Source organism: Lutra lutra, chromosome 3, assembly GCF_902655055.1.
Source record: "Lutra lutra chromosome 3, mLutLut1.2, whole genome shotgun sequence".
In the NCBI taxonomy this organism is placed as follows: Eukaryota; Metazoa; Chordata; class Mammalia; order Carnivora; family Mustelidae; genus Lutra; species Lutra lutra.
The window spans coordinates 4,956,105-4,978,945 of record NC_062280.1 but is presented as its reverse complement, the minus strand read 5'-3'; the positions used below and the strand labels follow the sequence as shown (position 1 = coordinate 4,978,945).

The 22,841-nt window shown below is 38.7% G+C and overlaps 1 protein-coding gene across 1 annotated transcript in view; it reads left to right on the top strand.

Annotated features, from left to right (window-relative positions):
- TMEFF2 (transmembrane protein with EGF like and two follistatin like domains 2) overlaps positions 1-22,841 on the top strand; it is a 229,683-nt gene that overhangs the window by 15,532 nt on the left and 191,310 nt on the right. Inside the window, exon 4 of the mRNA XM_047720627.1 lies at positions 76-102. Within this exon, the coding sequence (XP_047576583.1) occupies positions 76-102 (27 nt within the window). The remainder of the gene's footprint in view (positions 1-75; positions 103-22,841) is intronic.

Here is a 22,841-nt window from a genome sequence, read left to right as displayed (position 1 = left end):
AACTATATAAAGTCATAAATAGTTTTTGAATATGTTTTTCAAACAAAACCAAAGTATTTCTTTTCCCCCTCCCAGATGCAGGATCAGGATCTGGAGATGGAGGTAAGATTTGTCTTTTTATATATTTGAAGACTTACATGTGGATATTACTTATGCATTTACTGTTACAGATATCTGAGACAAATTCACAGTTTGCATTTTAGGAAAGAAGCAAATGAAAAAGTATCGTTCTACTTATTAAGCAAATGTATATACCATGTAAATTATTTAATAGATCTATGAATCTCAGTTAAGAACTTTATCTCATCTAATCTTTCTTGTTCATTTATTTGTTGTGCCTGGCCTATCTTTGAGACAGATATGCATGTCAAAAGTCCTAAGAGAAACTTCCAAGGTCATTTGGCAGGGAAAAAAAGAATCCCATGAAGAAATCGTTTAAATATTGAGATTTTAAAATATATAATATTGCCCTAAATTGCCAGGTATTGATGTTACCACCTACATAACTACCATGTAAACAAGGTCTTAATATCAGATCAATAAATTGAAACTAAAGCTTTCTTTTAATAAAAGAAAGTAAAAATGATTAACGAATTTAAGCCAATGAAAATAATTTAGTATCTTTACTTCTTTGGTTATGTTAATCTATTTTTACTAAGTAAGACATGTTTTCATTATTAAATTATGTGTTTAAGGACGTATATAAGATAAAAGAGAGGCAGAAACTTTTAAAATTTGATCTGATGAACTGCCTGTCAAATAAGACTTATTTATGAATTGACTCGTCATTGTAAATTTCCTAAAATGCTTTTTCAAATGAAATCCAAACAAAATTCCACCTTTATACGCAGCAAGAAAAAGAATTAGAAAAAATTTCTACAAGAAAATAAAAGAGAATGTACAGAAACCTACATTCTTAAGGCCTTCCTTAAGTTGTATAAAATGATCAAATGTATGATTCTAAGTAAATTTTAGTTTTTAAACGAAGAATTTGATAAAAGATAAGGAAAAGAAGGTTTCGGGTTCAGGAAAGAGCTGACTTATCACCTTTACCTGTTTGGGGCAATATTTAGAGATTTAACAAGGTGCTTTACATAATGAAAGGCTCAACCAGTTTCAACAAATAATAGGCAGAGGACACAATTACAACAAATTATTGGAGCAGTTTTTTCCCCATATAGACAAAACTGAACAAGAATCAAGATTTATTACCATGAGAGCATAAAATTTATTTCAAAGTCACATGACATTGGACAGTCATTTGATGTTAGGACAGTCCTCCACTACTTCTGAGAAATTGTTTTCTTGCCAGCCCCTCTGCCGATGAATCTGGTATTCCTAAGAAAGCCTCTCGAGCTGTTTGAAAAGAAGAGCTTAAGAGAACAAATGAAATCTTGAAGATAAAAAGGAAGGGAAAAAAATAGTTTCTTGAGTAGATATTTCACCATTGGAATATTAAGGAATTAATCCATTTTTAAAGTTTTGCTTTTGGAAGGGAGTAGTTCCTATGCAAAATCCCGTTTATTTCCCAGATACATTTGGTCTTTGTATAGAGACGACCTAACTCTGCAGATACGGTGGGGCTTCAACTGTGCCACTTTTCACGCAACAAGTCTTGCTAATTTTTTAGCTTCTTCAAAAACAAAACAAGCTAGACCACAGAACACAGAAGATCTTCATTGCTCTGTTACAATGTCATGATACCCGTTTCCATGTTGGAGTCCCTGTCATAATCACATACCATTTCTTCATTTTAATTGACTTTTCTTAAGAAGACATAGTCTAACCAGACACTGGTTTCCAGCTTCATTCATTGTAATGAGCTCACGCAAGTGAAAATGAATCAACGTCACTCCTCCTTATTGCATTCTATACTGAAATTTGGGATTCATTATGTTATCCAGGGATCTAAATAAGGTAATTTTTTAGGAAATAATTTTGCTGTCAAGCATATGATGCTTATAACTTGAACTTTGTGCAGAAGTGGGAAACCACTTTCCTCTTCTTCTTTTCTTCTCCTGTTTGCTTTTTACTTTTCTTTCAATATAGGTACTTTAGGGTAACTTAAAGAAAAAAAAACTTCTTAATGATTATTGCTTTAGAAAAAGAAAAGAACATGTAACCTATTTAATTCTTAGTTGTACTCTTTTTAAATAGTTCTGAAAGTTGTGATAATGAGTATTTACTCCTACTGCATAAACTATGTTTTTAAATCAGAGACCAGTTTTTTAAACTAAATTACTTTTTTTCTAGTCTTTGTCTTACATTGCTCTGAAATAGTAATGATTTTAATTTTCTTTAATTTTTTACTCTATTACGAGATGCCAAAAAACCTGAATAAGTATAACAAAACCTAGAGTAACCTGCAGAATTCCGATTCACATATCCATTGGATTGTACATAAAGTGTATTTGACTATGTAGAAGATGGACTCGCGTCTGTATTCTGACAGTTCTCATTACCAAGGTATCAGAGGAGCCAGAATCAGTTTCCTTTGAATTAACCAGAAGTGATTAAATTACCTGTGATTGTTTGGTTAATACATCAATCCTAGCTAGTGATTGTTCTAACTGGCCTCTGTAGGATATATTCTCAATCATGTATATTTAGCTAATCATTGGGGCATCTTTGCAAGCACTTTGGGTGGTTAATGATTATTTTTCTAATTTCTTTTAACAAAAGTTAATATAATTCCCAACTGGAAAGAATTGATCTGAATAGTGAAGTGAACGAATTTATTTGCAAAACACATTGTATGTGTGGCTGTTATAAATGTTATCATTAAAACTCCAAATCCAAACTCACTGTCAAAATACTAAATTTTTCACTCTTTAAAAATTGCCTTGTGTTTTTTAAATAATTTTATATTAGCAATGAAGATTAGACCTGATCACTTTAAAATAATTTAAATTTAACCCATTACACAAGAGCATATCCGTCATTTATTTGAGGGAACATTTTTACTACAATAAGAAAGGGATATAAAGGTTTCCTAACATTATACATATTTTATAGGGATTTTAAAATTTTTAACTATCGGTCTACTTATTTAGATGAAACAGTTCAAGGGGCTAACTTCATTTAGATAAAACACGTTTACTATGTCTCCAGCATGAGCTACAAATGTGCGTTCACTTATAAACGTCATCTGTATCACATACAGCTCTTAAAGGTTGGCTTTTCCCATGTCAATAACTGTATCTTCTTAGTGTCAAGGAAACTCATTAATATGAAGAATAATTTTGTATTATTAGTTTTGAACATAAGACTTGCTGTTTTCAGGCAAGAAGTTGGAATTCTGTTTTCAGACAAAAGTTGGAAAGGCGGTCCACTTCAACACCCTTTTTGGATTAGACTCACACTTGAAAAAAATCAGGATAAACTATAATTAACTATAAATGTGTCCTATAGGAAGGTAACATGTGGACCAAATTCCGAAGAATTTCAGAATGTAGTTGAACGAAAAGGGTTGGTGTTTCAAGTAGTTATATATGTGGAGATCTAATGTTGTAAATAAGAAACGGGTGTGTGTGGGAGGGACAATAACATCTTATCCTCCCACGGACTTCCTTAAGCAACAAATACTGCAGTAAGAAAGAAGGATTAAAGAAACTCCTCTCAAAATCCAGGGATGTGTGGGTGGTTAAAGAATAATTTTTAACCCTGCTTTTCTCTCAGTCTTTTCATCATATTAGGAAGACAAAGCTTCTGAATATTTTCCGTTATTCTCTTGAAAAAAATATTTCTGGATTGATTCGATTTTGGATAGATTTTAAAAACAAAAATAAATGCAATAAAGTGAAAAGTATATTTTAACTATTAAGATAATTACAAATGCATTATCTTGCTATATGTATGGGAAAATCCACAATTAAATTTTAATAACATCTTATGGGAAGTTGTGTGATGACATCTGTAGAAATGAAAGGTCTCTAAGGTATAGTGCATGGATACCATGGGGACATTTTCATTTCATGAGGTTAGAGGAAGCATTGGCCCTTGTTATAGAATTTATACAATCACATAGTTTTAAGACTATTATTTAGGAGGTGACTGTCAGATATGTATAGTAACAAATCAATTTTATATCCATTATTAATATAAAGACTGATATTTAATGTCCAGATAATTGTGATAACTTCACTGTGTGAAACCAATTATGGTATGTTTTTATTTAATGCAAAATTGCCCTGTGCATATTAACTGCATAGGGTATTACTCATATTTATAATAATACATTACCTTACATACATTTTGGATAAAGCAAGAGATGTTTACATTGCAACAAATTTTAGACCCTAAGCTGCTATTTCTGATTATGTGGTTTGCTAAAAAGTAGCAAACAGTATTGTAAGAAGTTTGAGAACCTGAAAATTATTTTTTAAAAATCCATGTTTCTAATCTGAATTGATGATATCCAGGAATTTCGTTGAATTGAACAAAATCTAATATAACCTAGTATTGTGGTAAGATTCTGCAGCAGTAACAATGAACATGACACAGTGTTTTACTCTCAAAGAGATTACATGTAAATTCTCTTCTCAGCACACAATGGGAAAAATTATGATTCTAATTATCAAAAGAAAAATAATCCCCTGCAGAAGTGTAATGGTAAATATACTGTAAATAACAAGAAACTGAATATTCATTCCATAAAATATTCTTGCATAAGACTAAGTAGTTTTTCTCTTCCATGTTGCTGTACACACTCTTTCCTAACCTCCGTCTGTACCTTCTCTGCCTCACTCACATGGTCAAGATCTAGCAAGCACAGTAGGCCTCACCATGCGTTGTCTCCACGACAGCCCAAGTCTGACAGGCATCAGCTGGAAGCAGCTGCAGCTGAAACTCTGATTAGATAAAGAAATTCTACCACATACGCAAAGTCCGAGGTTCTTCCAGAGAAATGCACGTGGGGAGAAAGTGGAAACTCTCCTTGCTTTTGCTGCCCTGCCCCTGAGACCCGCTCTTTTGCCTCAAGATGGGCCTAGAGCCATCGGAACTGCAACTGAAATCTTATCCCTGACTTTGCTGGGTTGCAATCCATTTCACTTCCTCTTTACCTCAAAGAAAAGCAATACTGCAGTGGAGTAATGAACAGAGATAGAATGAATGAGGAACACGTAATGGATAATGAAATCGAAAGAATTCAAAAAGCAAACAGAAAGAGGGGAAACAGCGAGAAAGAGAGGAGAAAGGAACCTTTTTATCAACCTGGCTATGCTTTGTTTTCACACATGACTACCATCTTAAAAGAAAATAACTTTTCCCCCAGTAGAGTAGTAAGTTCTCAGAATTTCTTGAGAAGATTGCTTGAGAATGTCAAAGGATGCTACGGACTTTTGTCTGAACCATCTATTTGGATTTTTTAAAGCGTGTCTAGGAAAAGAAATGCATCATTGTGTGCAGTGTGATAGAAATGGCTTTGGATTACGAATCAGAAGATACGTATTCTAAATTTTAATTGGCTTGAAGGATGCCTGTTTGATCTTTACTCTCAGTCTCCTTGGAGAATCATTTATCTTATCAGTAAAAGAGAATACTACCTAGTTATAGGAAAGATGATTATAACAAACTAATGCAAGGAACTTTGAACTCCAAAAAATTAAAAATGAAATTAAATTAATTTATAGTACCTTTGCTCTTTATTCTCTCTTATTCTAAGAATATAATTTCTCTGAAGAGTTTAATTAGAAGTTTGAATCTTTTACTGTTATTTTTAAGTCCGTGGTGTAAAGTGTGTCGATGCTGAGATGATAAGAGTCCACAAGCCCACCGCGGCTCAGTGTCGGAGGAGGCAGCTTGCTGTACATCTTGCAGGAAGTGTAATCCGTGCGGCATCAGAGGAGTCTCAGGCCCACAGACAGGCAAGAAATAAGGAGTGATGTCTAAAATTTTCAGAACAGCAAATGATTACTCTTGAAACTACAACGGCAGGAATATTTGCCCTCCACAGAACACCAAAAAAGGAAGAAACGGCATGCATTCACGACATCAGGGGTTCAGAACCCTACAAGGAGGAATTTCCATGAGGATTCCATGAGAATTCTGCAGAATTCTCGAAGGGGACTTGAGCTTCTTAGAAAGAGATTATTGCAAAATAGATGGAAAGATTTTATTAGAGTTCCCCTTGACGTCAGAGCACGATTAGAAATCTATAAGGATGGCTATACTCATTTACAACTATTTGTAGAATACTCTATGGTTTATAAAAAGCACTATGATAACATTAATTTATTTGTCCACAATAGCCTTTGGATGTGTGAGTGATGACCATGGAGGATGAACAGCTTACCACAAACCCGACTCCTGTGAATATGATCACTAGGTCAGTCCCTGAACTCCGAGAGTGAAGGACTTGATAAGGCACACGGTTTACCCTACCTCTGGGAGCAGCTGTTTGCCACTACACCAGACCCCATATTCTGTGCTTTCTACAAATCATAAATCTTACCAACAATCATGAGATTTCACTATCCCATCACCTTGCCCCCTTCCACTGTCTCTCTCTTTTTTTTTTTTTTTTAATTTCTGAAATCATCTGGACTACTCAATGCTGTACTCGAACCACTATGGGTTTTTGTTGTTACCAGTTGTGTAAGTTAATCGTACGCCTCAGTCCATGGCACGTAATGATGGCCATTTATCTCTCCTTCATCCTCCATCCCTATCCCATTCCTAAGCAAGGAATTCCACATGGTTCAGATTACTGGTGGGGGGAGGGGCAGGTACGGTTATGTGTGTAGCAGCAACAAGTAATCATTAAAAATCCTGATCTTGTCCGGGTTTCCCAGGAAGTAGGCCTCGAAGTTTGAAATTTGTGCAAAGTGTATTGGTAGTGGTCTCGAGACAAGCGTCTGTGAAAGGATGGAAAGTAAGATGCGCGGAGGGAGAAGCTGAACTGCTGCAGTTAAAAAAAAAAACAAACCACGCCAGGGCTGCTCTGGAGCTCTCAAGATGGGAGGGCCCTAGTGGTGGTGCTGAACGGGGCTAGCGGTCGCATCTCACCCCTGGCCACCACTGATGTGGGAAACCCCAGGAAGGGGGCGTTGCCTTGGTCCAGGTGGCCCTCGTTAGCTGCACACTAGACCTAGGGAGAGATTGAGCTGCGAACTGTCTGCATTCAACACTCCCAGTGGGTGAGAACGGGAAAATGTGAACATTGTATCACGGCATCCTTTATAATCTGTAAAATGTAAAACGAAAAATGAAACAGCATTTCTGCTAACTCTTCTTACAGAACTTATTTCTTGTGAGGAGACCAAACAGTAAACAGTAAGTAAGGGAAAATACAGACGGTCAATGGTAATGACTTCTCTGTAGTAGGGAAACGTGGGATAAGGAAAAGTTGTGTGTGGAGGGGCGTGGGGAGAAGCTACTAATTAGTTTAGGGTGATCAGGAAGGCTTGGACAAAGATAAGGAGGAAATGAGGGAGCAAAACTTGTAGGTGAGGAGAGGGAGGGCATTCTAGGACAACTGCAACTGCAAAGCATCCCTGGGTGATCCAGGGCTGTTAGTCGGACTAAAGTGAGGGAGAGGGCGCTTGAGGAGGAGAGGAGGAGCGGGGATGACCCCGTACACCTTCATGCAAGCCCTGGCTCTTCCTGTGAGCGAACTAGAAGTCACTGGGAGTCCAGAGCAGAGAAAATGTTGTGATCTGACTGGTGATTTACAAGATCTGTGTGGACCGTGCGTTGAAGTAAGGGAGGAAGAAAAGAGAGTTTCTTTTGTCTTTTGATTGCTGATTCTCAGGAGTTTTGTGGTTATTCTCTAGAATACCTCTTGTTATCCTAGATACATCAGTCTGCTACTCATCTGAGGGGCAATGTCTGCGGCCCTTTACTGAACAGATATTATAGGTTTTACCATAGTCTAATCCATTTTTTTTTCTCTTACGGTACTTTTATTTGGGGTTTTATTTAAGATGTCCTTCTTCGTTTTGATATTTTTTAGCAAGCAAAAAATTTCACTTGTTACCAATACATAGGAATTTCTCTGTATTCCTCAGTGCATGCCAAATTGCACTGAATTGGTTTTAAATTTGGATTCGAAAATATAGCGCTTTTTTTTTTACTGTACTAAATGTACAATACATATTGTAGTGTATGATTTTCAGTGTGTACTTAGCAAAGAGCAATTTCATTTTCTCTGGTAAATTACACAGTTGTTATAGCTTTAGAATTAAAAAGCAAATCCAGAAATAAATAGAAAACAATGTTAAATAATGTTAGCATCCTGGTTCAATGAGTCAAACCAAAAGAATCATTCCAGAGCCTGTGAGTTAGTGAACTGGTTCAGAAAAATCTTACAGTTTTGTATTCCTTACTGATCTCTTTGAGAATAAAAGGGGGGCTAACTGGGTTTTTTTTTTTTAAGATTTTATTTATTTATTTGTCAGAGAGAGAGAGGGAGAGAGAGCAAGCACAGGCAGACAGAATGGCAGGCAGAGGCAGAGGGAGAAGCAGGCTCCCTGATGATCAAGGAGCCCGATGTGGGACTCGATCCCAGGACACTGGGATCATGACCTGAGCGAAGGCAGCTGCTTAACCACTGAGCCACCCAGTGTCCCGGCTAACTGGGTTTTAACTAGGTCTGATGCTTCCAGAGTCTGTTCTTCAAATGGATCGTTTAAACTGAATCTATTCCTAATTAAATATTTCTTATAACCTTAATCTTTTCCCCATTTTCTCATTTTCAGATGCTCTTCTCACTCCTTAATCCTATAGTTTGGCTGAACAGGTGACTGTTTGTTACTACGTTTTTTTTTTTTTTTTTTTTTGTAAAGGCCACAGACAGAAAGATCATTATTATGAATCAGTTAAAAAAGAAACCCATCTTTATGATGGCTTCTATGTAAAATTGTTGTGCTCTACCCATCTTTGTTCCTGGCAAAACTGAGAAATCCCTTATGATCTTGTAAGCACTAAATTAGGACAAGAGTCCTTCCAGATACACTGACAGTCCTCTCCAGAGACCGTAGGGCTAACAGAAAAACATGGCCCTTGGCAAGTAGAATTTCTGACGCATTGATCTAAAGGGTATGGTTGGAAACTCAGTGAAAAGACATGTTGAGAGAGAGAGAATTATCTTTCCTCAACCTTTGAGCTTCGTGAGCTTTTGAGATTTTAAGGGTTGGAGAGTGTACAATGTTGAAGACTTTATTCAGTTACTCAAAGACAACCATAATAGCAGCTTGAATGTGGTTGTCTTTGAAAGTAGGTGTTATTTTTAAATATAATTAAAGAGAACACAGCTGGCAGTTTAGAAAAGAAGGGAATTAGTTGGTAGAGTTATTATACTGCATCTAAATGGTGGGATGATAGGAAATAGCTATGCTCTGGAAGCCCACACTCTCACTGCTTTTGAGGGTCCATAGTGTCCAATGCTCAGACATTGATTCAGGAAACTCCTTGGCCTTTCACTAAGAGAGAGCATCCGTATGCCAAGCTGTGCTTGGAAATAGGATGTGGCAGAGTTAGAAAGCCAGTCTGATCCTATAAATCAGTACACACTGGATTTTTCCATTGTGGGTAATTCTCAAATGTGTATCTCCAGGCCATCTACCACTCCCCTACTTCAGTCCCTAGTCATCCCTCATCTATAATGTTGAAAAAAAGCCTCCTAACAGGTCTCCCTGCTATGTCTTGTCATCCTAAAATTTTTCTTACTCACACAGTCGGAATGACTCATATAAGACACTTACCTGAATGTATCATTTCCCTGCTTACACCCCAACAGTGACTGTCCTTCATCCTTAGTGTTAAAGTCAGTCTTACAGTAGGAGAAGCAGAGACCTCCAGAGCTGTTCCAGCACCTGCCTCTCCGTCCTCATCGTCGCTCTTCCTCACCCCAGTCTTGACACTCCCGCATACCTTTTCATTGACAGTAGTTCCTTGGGATGCAACGCAGTTGATTTCATGCCTCTTTGCTTTGCCAGTGCTCTCCCTTCTTACTGAAAGTCTTTCCATGCTTTTGCTTAAATATTATTAATCTTCCAAGACTGAATCAGGGATCATATTCTACAGGACGAGTTACTCCTATCCCCCTCATTGGTCTAAATACCTCTCATCAATTCTACCTTATATCCTCAACTTAATTCACTGAAATAATCTGTTTCTACATTTGCCTAGAGATCGTTATGATTATTGTCCGATACACAGGCCAGAAGACCTGGTGCTTAGTAGGACATCATTAAATGTTTGTTCAGCTGAAATAAGGCACTGACACTAACGGCAAAAAGTGTGCTTGAATTTCAAAATGTTTTAATTCACATTACAAGCTACTGATCAAATTATTTGAAATCTAAAATAAAAGTTGAATGTGAAGGGCTTTGTGTGCTAATGTAACTGTAGAACTATTTTAATTTCATAGAGGACTAAAAAACACAGACAACAACAAAAAATCAGAGCATAACTAATCCCACCAAGGATAGGCAAGAAGACTATATTCACAAACCTAAACAAGATTCAAAAATAAGCCCCCATTTATATATCCAAGACCCCAAGAGAATCAAGATAATCAGAGAGGAGTCTAGCAAAAATAGGCTGCAAGCTTAATCTGAAAGATTTTTTCCTTCATCTTTTCTTTATTTTGTGAAAAGAATGATCTGATACTAGTATATCAACTTGTTCACTTGTGATTCTCCTAAAAGTGTGTGGAGAAAAAAAAAATTGAAGTTATTTTAAGATTCTAGTTAGTTAGTTTATAGGTAATTGAGGTAATTTTACCCTATGTGATACTTTATTTCACATCCAAATTACTTATTAAAATACTGAATGACTCTGGCCAGAGAATAGAATCAATTGGAATCCATTTGATGCCTTCATTTATTTGACACTGAACCAGTGAAAAAAAGCCTATCTTTTCTAAGTTTTCAAGGAATTACAACGATTACCCCACGTAAAATGTACTTTAGCATCAAGGAATATTACTTGCAAAATAAAACACTGGATACCAGTTCCTTCCATCCAGAAACTGTCTTGACCTCATGAAATAAGGGAGCAGAACCCCATGAACTTCAGCTGTTATGAAATACGGAACAGTGTAAGGGAGAGGAATGTGGAGCCCCCGTGTGATGCCGTGGGCTTCTAGAGCAATGATTTTAGAGGATAAAGTAAAGACGCTACCAGCAGAGTTCCACAGAACTGTGCCTGGCATGTAGTAGGTGCTTGATAAATGTTGGATAAAATAATGGACGGATAAGTGAACTGACAGGATAATGATATCAACTCATACAATAGCAATTAACACGCGCATGTGTGAATTCAGAGTCCACTCTTCTCTCCCCAGTAAGTGCTAAGTGTGCCCCTCAACTTGTTTAGATTAGGTATTAGAAATGCCAGAAGAGACATCATTCCTTAAGAAATGAGGAGAGAGCGATTCTGTGTTCTGAGTCACAACTCTCACCTCACCATTTTCCATCCCATCTCTTTCCCCCCGTAAATGAAATTGGAGCAACGTGCTAATGCTGTGCTCAGATGTAAAAGGAGATATTTGTGGGAGATAAAGAGTTTGGAGAAACAAAATAGGAGAGCAGTCTGATGAGACAGAAAAGGAGTTTCAATGCAAAATGTCAGAAGAAAGGAGAAAGCAGTGATGTTTAATGTTTTTTTAGAAATAGAGTTTTAGTGTCCAAGTAGGAAACGTGGGATTTTAAGTAGCATCAGGCTTGGGTAGACTATTGTTTTGTTATGTTCTAACTCACATTTCTGTCCACTTATTAGCCCTTATGCTGTATACTTATTAAATGCACTTCCCCTCTCAGTTGTTTCTATACCCCTAATGCATTTGTTTTTAGAAAACCAAGAAAAATGTGTCCCAGGTGTAGATGTTCTTCTTAATTCTACCACACACACATTTTCCCCACCATCTAAAATGGCATTTAATGCCGTCAGGACATATTTTATTGGGAAAAAATCGGTTTCATTCTTGCCAGACAGGACAAAGATTGAAATCATTGTTTAATGCTGCTGAGTAAGAGAGCTGACCACCTTCCCTCCCTGGCGCTTTTGAGAATGTGTTCTGTGGAACTCGAAGGGTTCAGCATGCCATTATACCTGAGGGTATCCAGGTAAGTGAGATTGGGAAATGCTGTATATTTTCACCCCTTGTGACATATAGGATGACCAACTTGTTTCCATTTGCCGAAGACTTTTCCAGTTTTAGCACAGAAAATTCAGCAAACTCCTCACTTCTGCTAAAACTGAAACCATTGCTTACCTTAGCCACATGTGGAAGACTGAAAAATCTTCCAGTAAGGAGCGCATGACATTTCGTTGAAACAGTGCTTTTCAAGAACACCTGACCATGAGACACATTTCTTACACAAAGATACCAAAAATCAGGGAGCCTGGCGGCTCCGTCAGTTAAGCATCAGACTCTATTTCGGCTCAGGTCATGATCTTAGGGTGGGTACAGCCCCCCATGGGGATCCCTGCTAAGGGTGAAGCCTGTTTAGATTCTCCCCATCTCCCTCTGGTCTTCCCCACCCCCCACTCATGCATGCACACACTCTCTAAATAAATAACAAAAAAGATATTAAAAATCAAAGGAGGGGCACCTGGGTGGCTCTGCGGGTTAAGCATGTGACTTCGGCTCATGTCATCAATCTTGTCCTCACATGGAGCCCACATCGGGCTCCCAGCTTAGCAGGGGTCTGCTTCTCCCTCTCCTTCTGCCTCCTCCTCCCTCTTCCCCCTGCTCATGCTGTCTCTTTCTCTCTCTCTCTCAAATAAATTTAAAAATCTTAAAAAAAAAATCAAAGTAATTCACAATCTATGATTCACACTTTGAACTCCCAATCATTGGCTTAATGAATCTATGAAAGGGACTCCGTTACATATAAGGATATATTTGGTTCAACAAAGGCTTTTTTTTTTTCTGAATCCAAAGATATTTTCTAACTTTTTCTAAGTAGTTTTTAGCTCTAAATAGCTGAGAATTAAAAAGTACTATTATTGACATTTCTAGCACACTGTATTTACTGGTAATGCTGAGGGAGCATTTCTTTTGACAAAATTTCTAATTTTTTTATGCCTGGAATAAGGCCAAGCAGAAGAAAAATGCGATAGTTGCATACTACTCCCTGCGCTTACTGGGAAGGATAAGGAAAAGATGGAAAATGCATTAGTTTTAGGTATACTGCTTTCAAATTGAGTAATTACAGAAACACTGATAAAGACACATCACCGCTAATTTACAAATACGTATGTAATATATAATTACATGAGCCACTAAACGCTCATCTAGCTAATCTTCCCCAGTAATGATAAACCCAGTGTTTAACACTCCAAAGACTAATTCGTATTTTTATTAAGAAACTTATATGAATGCCTCCTCTGTGTCAGGTATTTCACAACTGTACAGTAAATGCCTGCTATAACTCTTCAAGAAAGACACATCATCTCTGTTTTTCTGATGAAGAAAATAAAAGACACAAAGATTGAGTTACTTGTCAAGGACTATGTAGTTAGTGGCACAGCCAAGGTTTAAAGTCAAACCCCTGGAGTCCAGTTTTTCCCATACATCCGTTGTTTCATGTGCAGTCTGCTGTGTATTTTAAAGTCTGAGATTTAAATTAAAAAATATCAGTCCTTTATGTGGAAATATATTAAACATTTATTTATTTGATTGGAAGGTAAGTGTTGCTGTTAAGTAGGAATTTTGCACAGATCAGAGGAACATCTGTGCTATTTGTTTCGTGTGAACTTGGCTTATTAGTCCCGTATGCATGTGCGTGTGCACACGTACATGCACACACACAATTTATTTTTATTGAAAGCATTTGTTCCACATGTCTTTTGATATTATAGTACTTATCCCTATGTTACACCGTATATTCTCTTGGTATTGATAAGATAGCATAATGCTATTAGACGTCGTGCCAGCTGTGTTGTAGATGCTTGAAATACAGAAAAAGTCCCTGTTAACATGAAGCTTAATTCTAAAGGGAAGAAAGAGACATAAAGTAAGCAAATAAATAGATAAGAACATTTCATTCCTTTTAATAAAGTAAAACAAAGGGATGCAATACAAAGTGATTGGGTTGTGTGGGAAGAGAGAGATTTGCACTGAACTCCTGAATTATAGAAAAGAAAGGCCCTCTAAGATCCAGAGGCAGGGCATTTGGAGCAAAGAGGGAGGGAATGTCAATGCTCCAAGGGAGATCTTAGTGCAATCCAGAAACAGAAAGAAACTAAGGGTAGCTTGAGCACAGTGATTGAACAGGAGAATGATAGAAGTAGAGAGCGGTAAGGAACTGGATTTTACTCACAATGTCAGGGGAAGCCTGAGAAAGGGAGTAATATAATCTGCCTTATTTTTAAAAGGCTGTTCTCTGCCATGTGGAGATTGTGTTGTAGATGAGATAAGAAAGGAAAAGAAACCAGTGAAAAAGATTATTGTGGAAGGACAAGTAAAGATGACCTTGACCTGACCAGGGGAGTGGCAGCAAAGATGGTAAGAAGATGACAGTTGTATTGGTGTCCCACATCTACTCCACTTACTTTTCATTCCTTTCCGTACTACCAGGGGTAGGAGCAAAAATGTTGTATTCCTGTGTAAAGAAGGATCTGGAGAAGGGGAGGGAAACAGATAGTCTCATTACCTCACTTTGTAGTCCTCAAGTCCTCCGTTCACATTCAGCATGAATGAGTACGGAGTTTACTTCCAGGACATGAAAATATTTCATAGAAAGTATCACTAAAAGAAATAAATAATAAAAATAAAAATAAATAATGAAAAATAAGCCCATGCACTGGGTCTATTATACTCATTTAAGGCAATTTTCCTCCAACTTCATGAGGGAAACAGATTGATGTACTTTTGGGATTTCAACCAGGGGTTTTTCCAATAAAGCTTTCACAGATGAATGTTTTTGTTTTGCTTTACCATTTTTAATTTATCCTACTTAAGCATCACCAGTGGTATGGCAGTAAAAGGTAAAATATAAAAATAGACAGCTCTATAATTTGGCCTTTAAATGGCTTTACGTATTTATATTCTATGTAGGATATGTAACAGATTGTGATAACAGAATCCAATATAATCAGATTGCAGCCTTACGAATATAGCAGATATCATGAAACAGCTCCCTTCTGCTGACTCAAAGAGTGGGAGTTCCATTTCTTTCATTATATTTCTTCTGCAGCCGCTTATCACTAGCAACACCTTTGGAGCAGTTCTCCTGCTTTGTCCGTACCAGTGTCCCCACAATAGCACTTTTACCTGTATTTGCTGTGACTCTCACACTGGGTTTTTTCCCCTCTGGAGACGACTAATTTGAGTGGCTTGAAATATAAAACTTATGACTTCCCCCCTTGAGTTTCCCATTTCACACAGCTGTATATTAGAAATACTGGAAATATTAGGTAGACTTTGTTGAACTTCCATGATGCTACCCCATTTTGCTCCAAAGCCTGTAGCCTCTCAGTGTGCGGTTAGAGGGGAAAATTTCACATGTGCTGTTAGAGGGGTATAGAAACGCCACTGCAGTCAAACCCCGCTTGTTGGGGGCGCCTGGGTGGCTCAGTGGGCTCAGCGTCTGCCTTCAGCTCAGGTCATGATCTTGGGCTTGAATCCCAAGTCCGGCTCCCTGCTCGGCGGAGGGAGGGAGCCTGCTTCTCCCTGTCCCGTTGCTGCTCTGCCTGGTTGTGCTCTCTCTCTCTCTCTCTCTCACAAAAATAAATAAAGTCTTCAAACAAACAAACAAAAAAAACAGCAAGAAAATACTCTGCTTATTGACATTTCGGAAAGCAGATGAGGACACAGAGCACCCTGAGAGTGACAGTCATTTAATTCAGCCTCCTAGCCCGGTCCATTCTTGGATGGGGACGTGAAGGAGCGGTCAGTATTTGTTTTTTTGTTTTGTTTTGTTTTTTAAGATTTTATTTATTTATTTGACAGACAGAGATCACAGGTAGGCAGAGAGGCAGACAGAGGGAGAGAGGAGGAAGCAGGCTCCCCGCTGAGGTCCTCAGCAGGACCCTGAGATCATGACCTGAGCCGAAGGCAGAGGCTTTAACCCGCTGCGCCACCCAGGCGCCCCGGAGCGGTCAGTATTTGTAAAGATGTCTTTTGCATATTTCTTTCCCAGAGATTATTTTAGAATGAGTACAGTTGTTCTTCTGCTTTGTTGTTTTTTGATTTATTTTGTTTTGTTTTGTTTTTTGTCTTAACTAGTTTAGCTCCTCCTCCTCTTGGACATTTGATTGCAAATCTGTTTGCCCGGGACCTCGGCCACGGTGCCTTGGCCGGGTTCATGGCGCGGGAACAGCTGTGCCAGCAGGGGAGCTCACACCTCGCCCGTCCTGCGGGCTGCTGCGCGGTGACCTGGAGGTCCGTGCGCGTCGCCGAGGGTGGAGATGCTTTAATCCCCAAGCCAACGAAGATTGCGGATTGGAATAAAAAGTGATTCGCTCTGGTTGAAAAAGTTAAAGTTTGCTGAAGTTGTAAATCTCGACTCCAGTAAACGTTTAGGGTGGCTCTGGTGAATGGAACTGTATTTTGTGGTGGATGTTCTCAGAGGGCTGAAACGTGAAACCCTTAGAACATGTTGCAAGATTTCTTCCTTGGCGTGTGTCATCAGGTGACTTCCTCCGTAAATAACAGACACGGCCCCTGGTTTCAGGGGTTTCTGTTGGTTTGTGACTCTGGGTGAACATAAATGCAGCAGGTCACAGAGGAAGTAGTGATGGACATAGGGTCGACTGGACACGGCTTACAGGCTTCGGCGTGTTTTTCCGCATAAAAGCCTCTAAAATAAGTTTACTTTTGGGCAATTTGCCTTTCTTACTACATCGGTGCGAAATATTATCTGAGAGACCCTGGCATCACTATTAGCTGACTTTTACCCAAACCAGTAAGGACGCAGGGCCTAGAGCATCCTCCCTTTCATTTTTATTCTTCAAGGTTTTTATGACCTTTGAGTTGTCAAGCACCCTTCAAAGTACTCTGTAATTTTCTAAAATTTCTAATATGGTGTACCTTGAGTGTCTCGTGCTGAATGCAGTTTTTTCTTCTCTCCCCGGCATTGAATGTGTTCATAGAAATGTTCATTTCTTACACTTTATTGAGCACCCATTAATGCCACCCTGAATGAGAGACCTGAGATTAAAAGATAAAAATGAAGAAGACTGGTTTCTATCCACAACGAGCTCACGGTCTGGGCAATCCCGCACCGCGTGTGCTGGGGGGTCGAAGGGCTCCAGAGCCTGCCTTCCTTCATCAGGAGGGCACAGCGGTCTCCAGACTCGTCCGAATGTGTGACTTTCAGATGCTTTCTCACTCAGGCCACTTGACTGATTGCTTCCATGATGCGTGATAAATGTGCAAGTCTTTGAACTTGAAAGTGAACAATGCTCGCACGTGGTTGGACTTTACCTATGTAGTCACTTCTGTCATGTCATTTTCATCCCCAGACATGTGCTACTTCATAGGTAGAATCGGTGTGGAAACCGTGGCAGGACAGGGGAAGCAGCAAAGAGGAGTGGGAAGTGAAAAGGGAAGGAAGTGGAGACCGGAAGGGGGAACATGTTCCTGGGCGTTGGCTCCGGTTTCCTCAGGGCGAGCTCTGCAATTGTCTAGCAATTTTCTAGCAATAAAATAGCTGTCCTGTGTTGGGTAAGCCTTTAGCATGACAGAGTGATGGCCCTAAACTGGATTCTCAGATTTAAATAGCTCTTTGGCTCCCACAAAGCAAAGCTCTTTTTTCCTGTCTCCCCTCAAAATAGACTTTCTTCGGCTGTCAGAATGACTACTGTGTATTGTTCCCGCTTCAATGCTTAATTACCATGGCATCATTGCTGCTACAATGCCTTTTCCCCTATTCTTCCCACATTTCTTTTTCCATGTATCTTATTTTTCCTGACTTGAATTTACCTGAAAAAGCTATTCTATGAACCCCATCAGTCCTGCATGAGCAGACAGCCCACGGCCATGTGCAGAGGCTCTTACGTCGTGAGATGGGTGAGGCTTCAACTCCCAGGCCTCCTCCAGTCCTCCGTCCATAACTGTGCGTCTGTAATATTGTTCTGTTTTGTCTCAAAGAAGTTCCACTAAATGGGATATTCTCAGGCTCTACAGAAACTTGGCTCCGTCCCTGCCCATGAGTTTAATATTCAGATCTTTGGTTCACTTTCCAGTTGCTTTATTGTGTTGTTGTGGTGGTGGTTTTGTGGTTTTGTAGGTAGCATGTGATGGTGCTGGTTCTTTTCTTAATGAATATTTTCTATTTATTTTTCTCCCAAACAACTTCTTAGTCCAGAATTGTGTCAGAAGAAAAGTTTTCTAATGACATTTAATGGATTTTTCAACTATTCTTATAAAATGTTGTATTTGAATCTCTAATACTAGATCTTATAACATAGATATTATATGAATGTATTCAATAAACTGCACAACATTTGAACTAAACCAGATGGTGATATACACCATGACTATGATTCCTCCACAGACTCAAATTTCAGGCTCTGCAGTGACTTTGAATCCAGACTCCTTGTGAAAGAAATCTCCTCCCCTTCTCTCCCCCCTACACACAGAGAACACATAGTTGGCCCACCTCAGAGGTTGAAGACTCTTAAAATTTTAGAAGGCAGTTCCAACAAGGTGCCCCCTTCCTAGGCAGTAATATCACAGTGGAAATTTCCCTCAGTGTGCTAAACCTCTGGCAACCATAAAGTCTGTCTGTCTCACTGCTGAAGCGAATGGTGACCCATTAATTCTCACTGCCCCTGTTCCTTTACATCGTTAGCTCTGGTCTCAGATAAAACTGAAGTTTAAGTCCTTGGTTTAGACTTTCAGGTCTAGAACTGATCTGGCAAATGATTTTCATTCATTAATTCAACATTTTATGGATCAGGCACTTGTTCTGGGGATATAGATGTGAAAAAGAAACAATAATCATGTTAACATGGCCATGATCTTTAGTGGAGTCGGGCAATGAAGTGGGGGATATTGAAGGATGGGGAAAGACTTTTTAATGATCTACAGCATTTCCTTGAGGCAGATCTACAAACTTCCAATACCAAGCAGTTAGAGTAGGCCATTGCTCAAAGGGACTCCTATGACATTTCTTTATACCAAATTTTATTATGTGTTGGGTCCATACAGAGGTTGAGCTACACAACGGCAGTAAACTGAACATGAAGTCATTAAAAATTAAGTTTTATGTTATTTTTTTGTGTGTCATGAGAGGTAGCAAAAGTAGCACATTCAGTTCCCAGAATCACAGCTTCGTCATAAAGATGAGTCATGGTGAACTAAAGGGGCCATATTTTAATGAACCAATCTGGTTACTGTGGCTCATCTATGCTCTGCAGCAGACTGCCTAGGGAACAGGAGACAATCTATTTTTCAAGTGATGAATTAGTCCCTGATGCTAATCTTCTTTCTTGATTCCCCTCGCAAGACTCTCTGTTCTGTTCCTCTTCGAACACACACTTGCCTTGGGGGTTTTCCTTAACGACAAATAATAGTAGTACAAAACAATCTCAGTTATTGTGGTTGCAATTCCCCATTTGGCATTTGTTAACAAATAGGAACCACCAAATATTTATTATGTATTTACTGTGTTTACACATGGGGTTAGGAAGGAATCATTATAAGACATTCTCTTCTCCTTGAGGAGGAGCTCCTAGTCCTCTAGGAGAGTAAAAACATACATATGTGAAATAGACCAAAATGCATGATGTATAGTAATCATTTAGAAAGGAATGATTGATCCAATGGTAGGGAGAACCTCAGAAAGGAGATAGGACATTAACTTTGAAGAAGAGTTTGGGTTTTGAATAATTTGGCATTTTTTTGGGTCATTTTCCAATTTTTTTTTTTTTTTAATTCACAAACTAACCATTTCCTATTGGCAAATGGATAATGAAAAATTATTTTTATTCGTGATTTCAGATGATCATTTTATGAACAGTTTTAGTTATTTTTAAGATTTTGTTTATTTTAGAGAGAGAAAGTGAACGCAGGTCAGGGGAGGGGCAGAGGGGGAGGAAGAGGAAAGGAGCTAAAGCTGACTCGGTGCCCGGCGTAGGGGCCGGCCTGGGGCTTCCGTCAAGACCCTGAAATCATGACCTGAGCCAAGACAAGTCGGATGCTTAACCGACTGAGCCACCCAGGCGCCCCAGTTTTATTGTTTTAGCTCCAGGAGAAAATTCATATTAGAGGTACTAATGTGCTAAGTAATAAATTTCAGTGTTAGGGAACCTTACTGGAGACAAAAAGATAAGAAAAATTAGCAATTTCCAGTCTTATCATTGTAACCATAGATAATTTTCATGACTTGTGATATTCTGATATAAATATTTTAAGATAGGGGTGCCTGGGTGGCTCAGTGGGTTAAGCCGCTGCCTTCGGCTCAGGTCATGATCCCAGGTCCTGGGTTCGAGCCCCACATCGGGCTTTCTGCTCAGCAGGGAGCCTGCTTCCTCCTCTCTCTCTGCCTGCCTCTCTGCCTACTTGTGATTTCTCTCTGTCAAATAAATAAATAAAATCTTTAAAAATAAAAAAAATAAAAATAAATATTTTAAGATAGATTTTGAATACATTATCTTCCACTGAGTACCATGTAGTATTATTCTGAAACTATATTAATAGTGCCAACTATGTGCGATGTGATGTACTTTACTGATGGTTAAAATGTTTGGCTAGTGTTAGGTCTGTCTAGTTTTCACATTAAAAATAATAACTTTAGATTTAAAATTTTTTGACACACAATATATTAGAGCTATAATGATCACAACATATGCAAATAAGGATTGTCCTTCAAATTTGATCTTTCATGAAAATATAATTCACAGTTGAACAATAATAATTCCATCAGCCATTGGATTTTCTAAGTCTGTGTTTCTTTCTTTTGTAGAGAGCCATTTTACAATGGCACAATTTCTCTTACATTATTATGAAATCTAATTAAAACAAAAACGGCATTGCCCTGCTCGACCATCCTCCTCCTTCGTTCCTGGGGCAAACATTTGCCTTGTCCTCGTGCACTCTGTGTCGCAGGCGCTGCGCCAGAAAGGCATGGATCCTGCCTCTTAGGAGCTTTGTTAGTACAAGAGGACAGGCAAGAGTTTGGCAAATGAACACGAAGAAAAGAGCCATTTGAGACAAAGGAAATGGCATGTAAAGTATGGAAGAGCATGGCGTTTTCAAGGAACAACAGTTGGCTTGGCATGACTCGAACGTAAAATGCAAGGAGAGGAAAGGTGCACCTGTTGCTAAAAATGTTATTTTAAGCCAGGCAGCGAAATAGTTTTTAAGCTTAAAAAGACTTTGCGTTATCAAAGATTTTATCTGTCTTTTTTGCCATAGTCTAGAAGCAATTTCTAGTAAGCTGCTGAGGGATACTTTTACTAAAATTTGAGAGATTCAGGGCAGGAAGAACCACTGGTACAGATAAGCCTAGAAGTGTAGCAGGTGGCATCAAGGTGATGTCTACTTTTTGTAAGCCAATTATTTCCCTTTTTTAACCCCAGAAGCTACTGAAACTCAATTTTGGTGTGTTTTTATTGTTTTGGTACTTAAAATGCGTTATCCTATTTATTTTATACAGCAACCTAAGTAAAAGACATTCATCTCTCTATTTTACAGATGGGAAAACTAAGGCTCAGGGGAAAAAAAAATTCCCCAAGATTTCTAGGTTACTATGAGACAAATCAAGATTCAAGGACAGTTGTGTTTGACACCAAGTTTAATGCCTGGTGCTGTGCTGCCACCTGCCCTTGCTCAGGCCTCATCTAGGCCGTATCTGAATGTGAACGTTGTCTGTTGTGAAGAAAAGTTAAATTTTTCATTAAAATGTCCCAAGAGTTAGATAGGAGATGTTGGCATTGACTTCCCTAAGTCACCGTATTCATATTAAAGCTTCTGGAAATTACCAGAGAGAGAATTTTATAGCTGTCTTATCTTTTGCTTCCTTTACAAACTGTATCTTGGTCCATTAATTCTCAAACTTGTTTAAAGAACAAGTGGGAAGTCCCTACATGAGACAAAGCTCTCAAGTGCGACCTTAAAAAACCTCTCTCGATCTCAGTTTCTCATCCCTGAAATGGTTTGGACTAACAATCCCAGTGGTCCCTTTGCTTGGCCTCAGGATTCTGTACACACTCCCAAATAAATGGCATTTAATTCTGTAGATACAGTAAAAGCTGGCACTGAGGTGAGAGAGCCCTTTAAGTGTAATTATTTATAAATGCCAAATTCAGAATCAGACTTAAGAACCGTGATTTTGTGTTTATTTTTAAGCACTCTCATGGCCTGCATGTATTTCTGGCATATGTAGGATTTGTTACTTGCGATACGTGCAGTTTATAAACAGAAAGTTGTTCTTTAAAAACAAAGTACCAATGTATTTAATACTTAAATCAACAGAAGCAAAATAATCAGGAATACCTACTAGTAACATTGCGGACTGTTGTGATCGTGAGAGGCGGTAGGGTGGAGGGTTAAGGAGGCAGGCTGACTCTGTGACCAGACTGTGGCTTTAAACACTTTAATTGCTGCTTCCCAACTGTGGAACTTTAAGCAAGTGGATCCCACACGCGGGGTCTCCATTTTCTGATCTGCAAAACAGTTTCTGCCTCGCGGAGTCGCCACGAGGATCCGGTGTGCCAGCGGATGCGTCGTGCCCAGGTCAGAGCCTGGCCCCCAGGAACACTAGTGAAATGCTGCTAGCATTTTGGACAAGACATCATTTATTTGATACAATAAATACATCATTTGTTTCATACACTATAGAGTGAGTGTATGAAATAAAAACACTAAAGGTAAACTCCAAGAGAACTGGGGGTCTCTTTCTTTCTTTCTTAGCTGTGTCCTGAGCGCCGGCCTCAGCGCC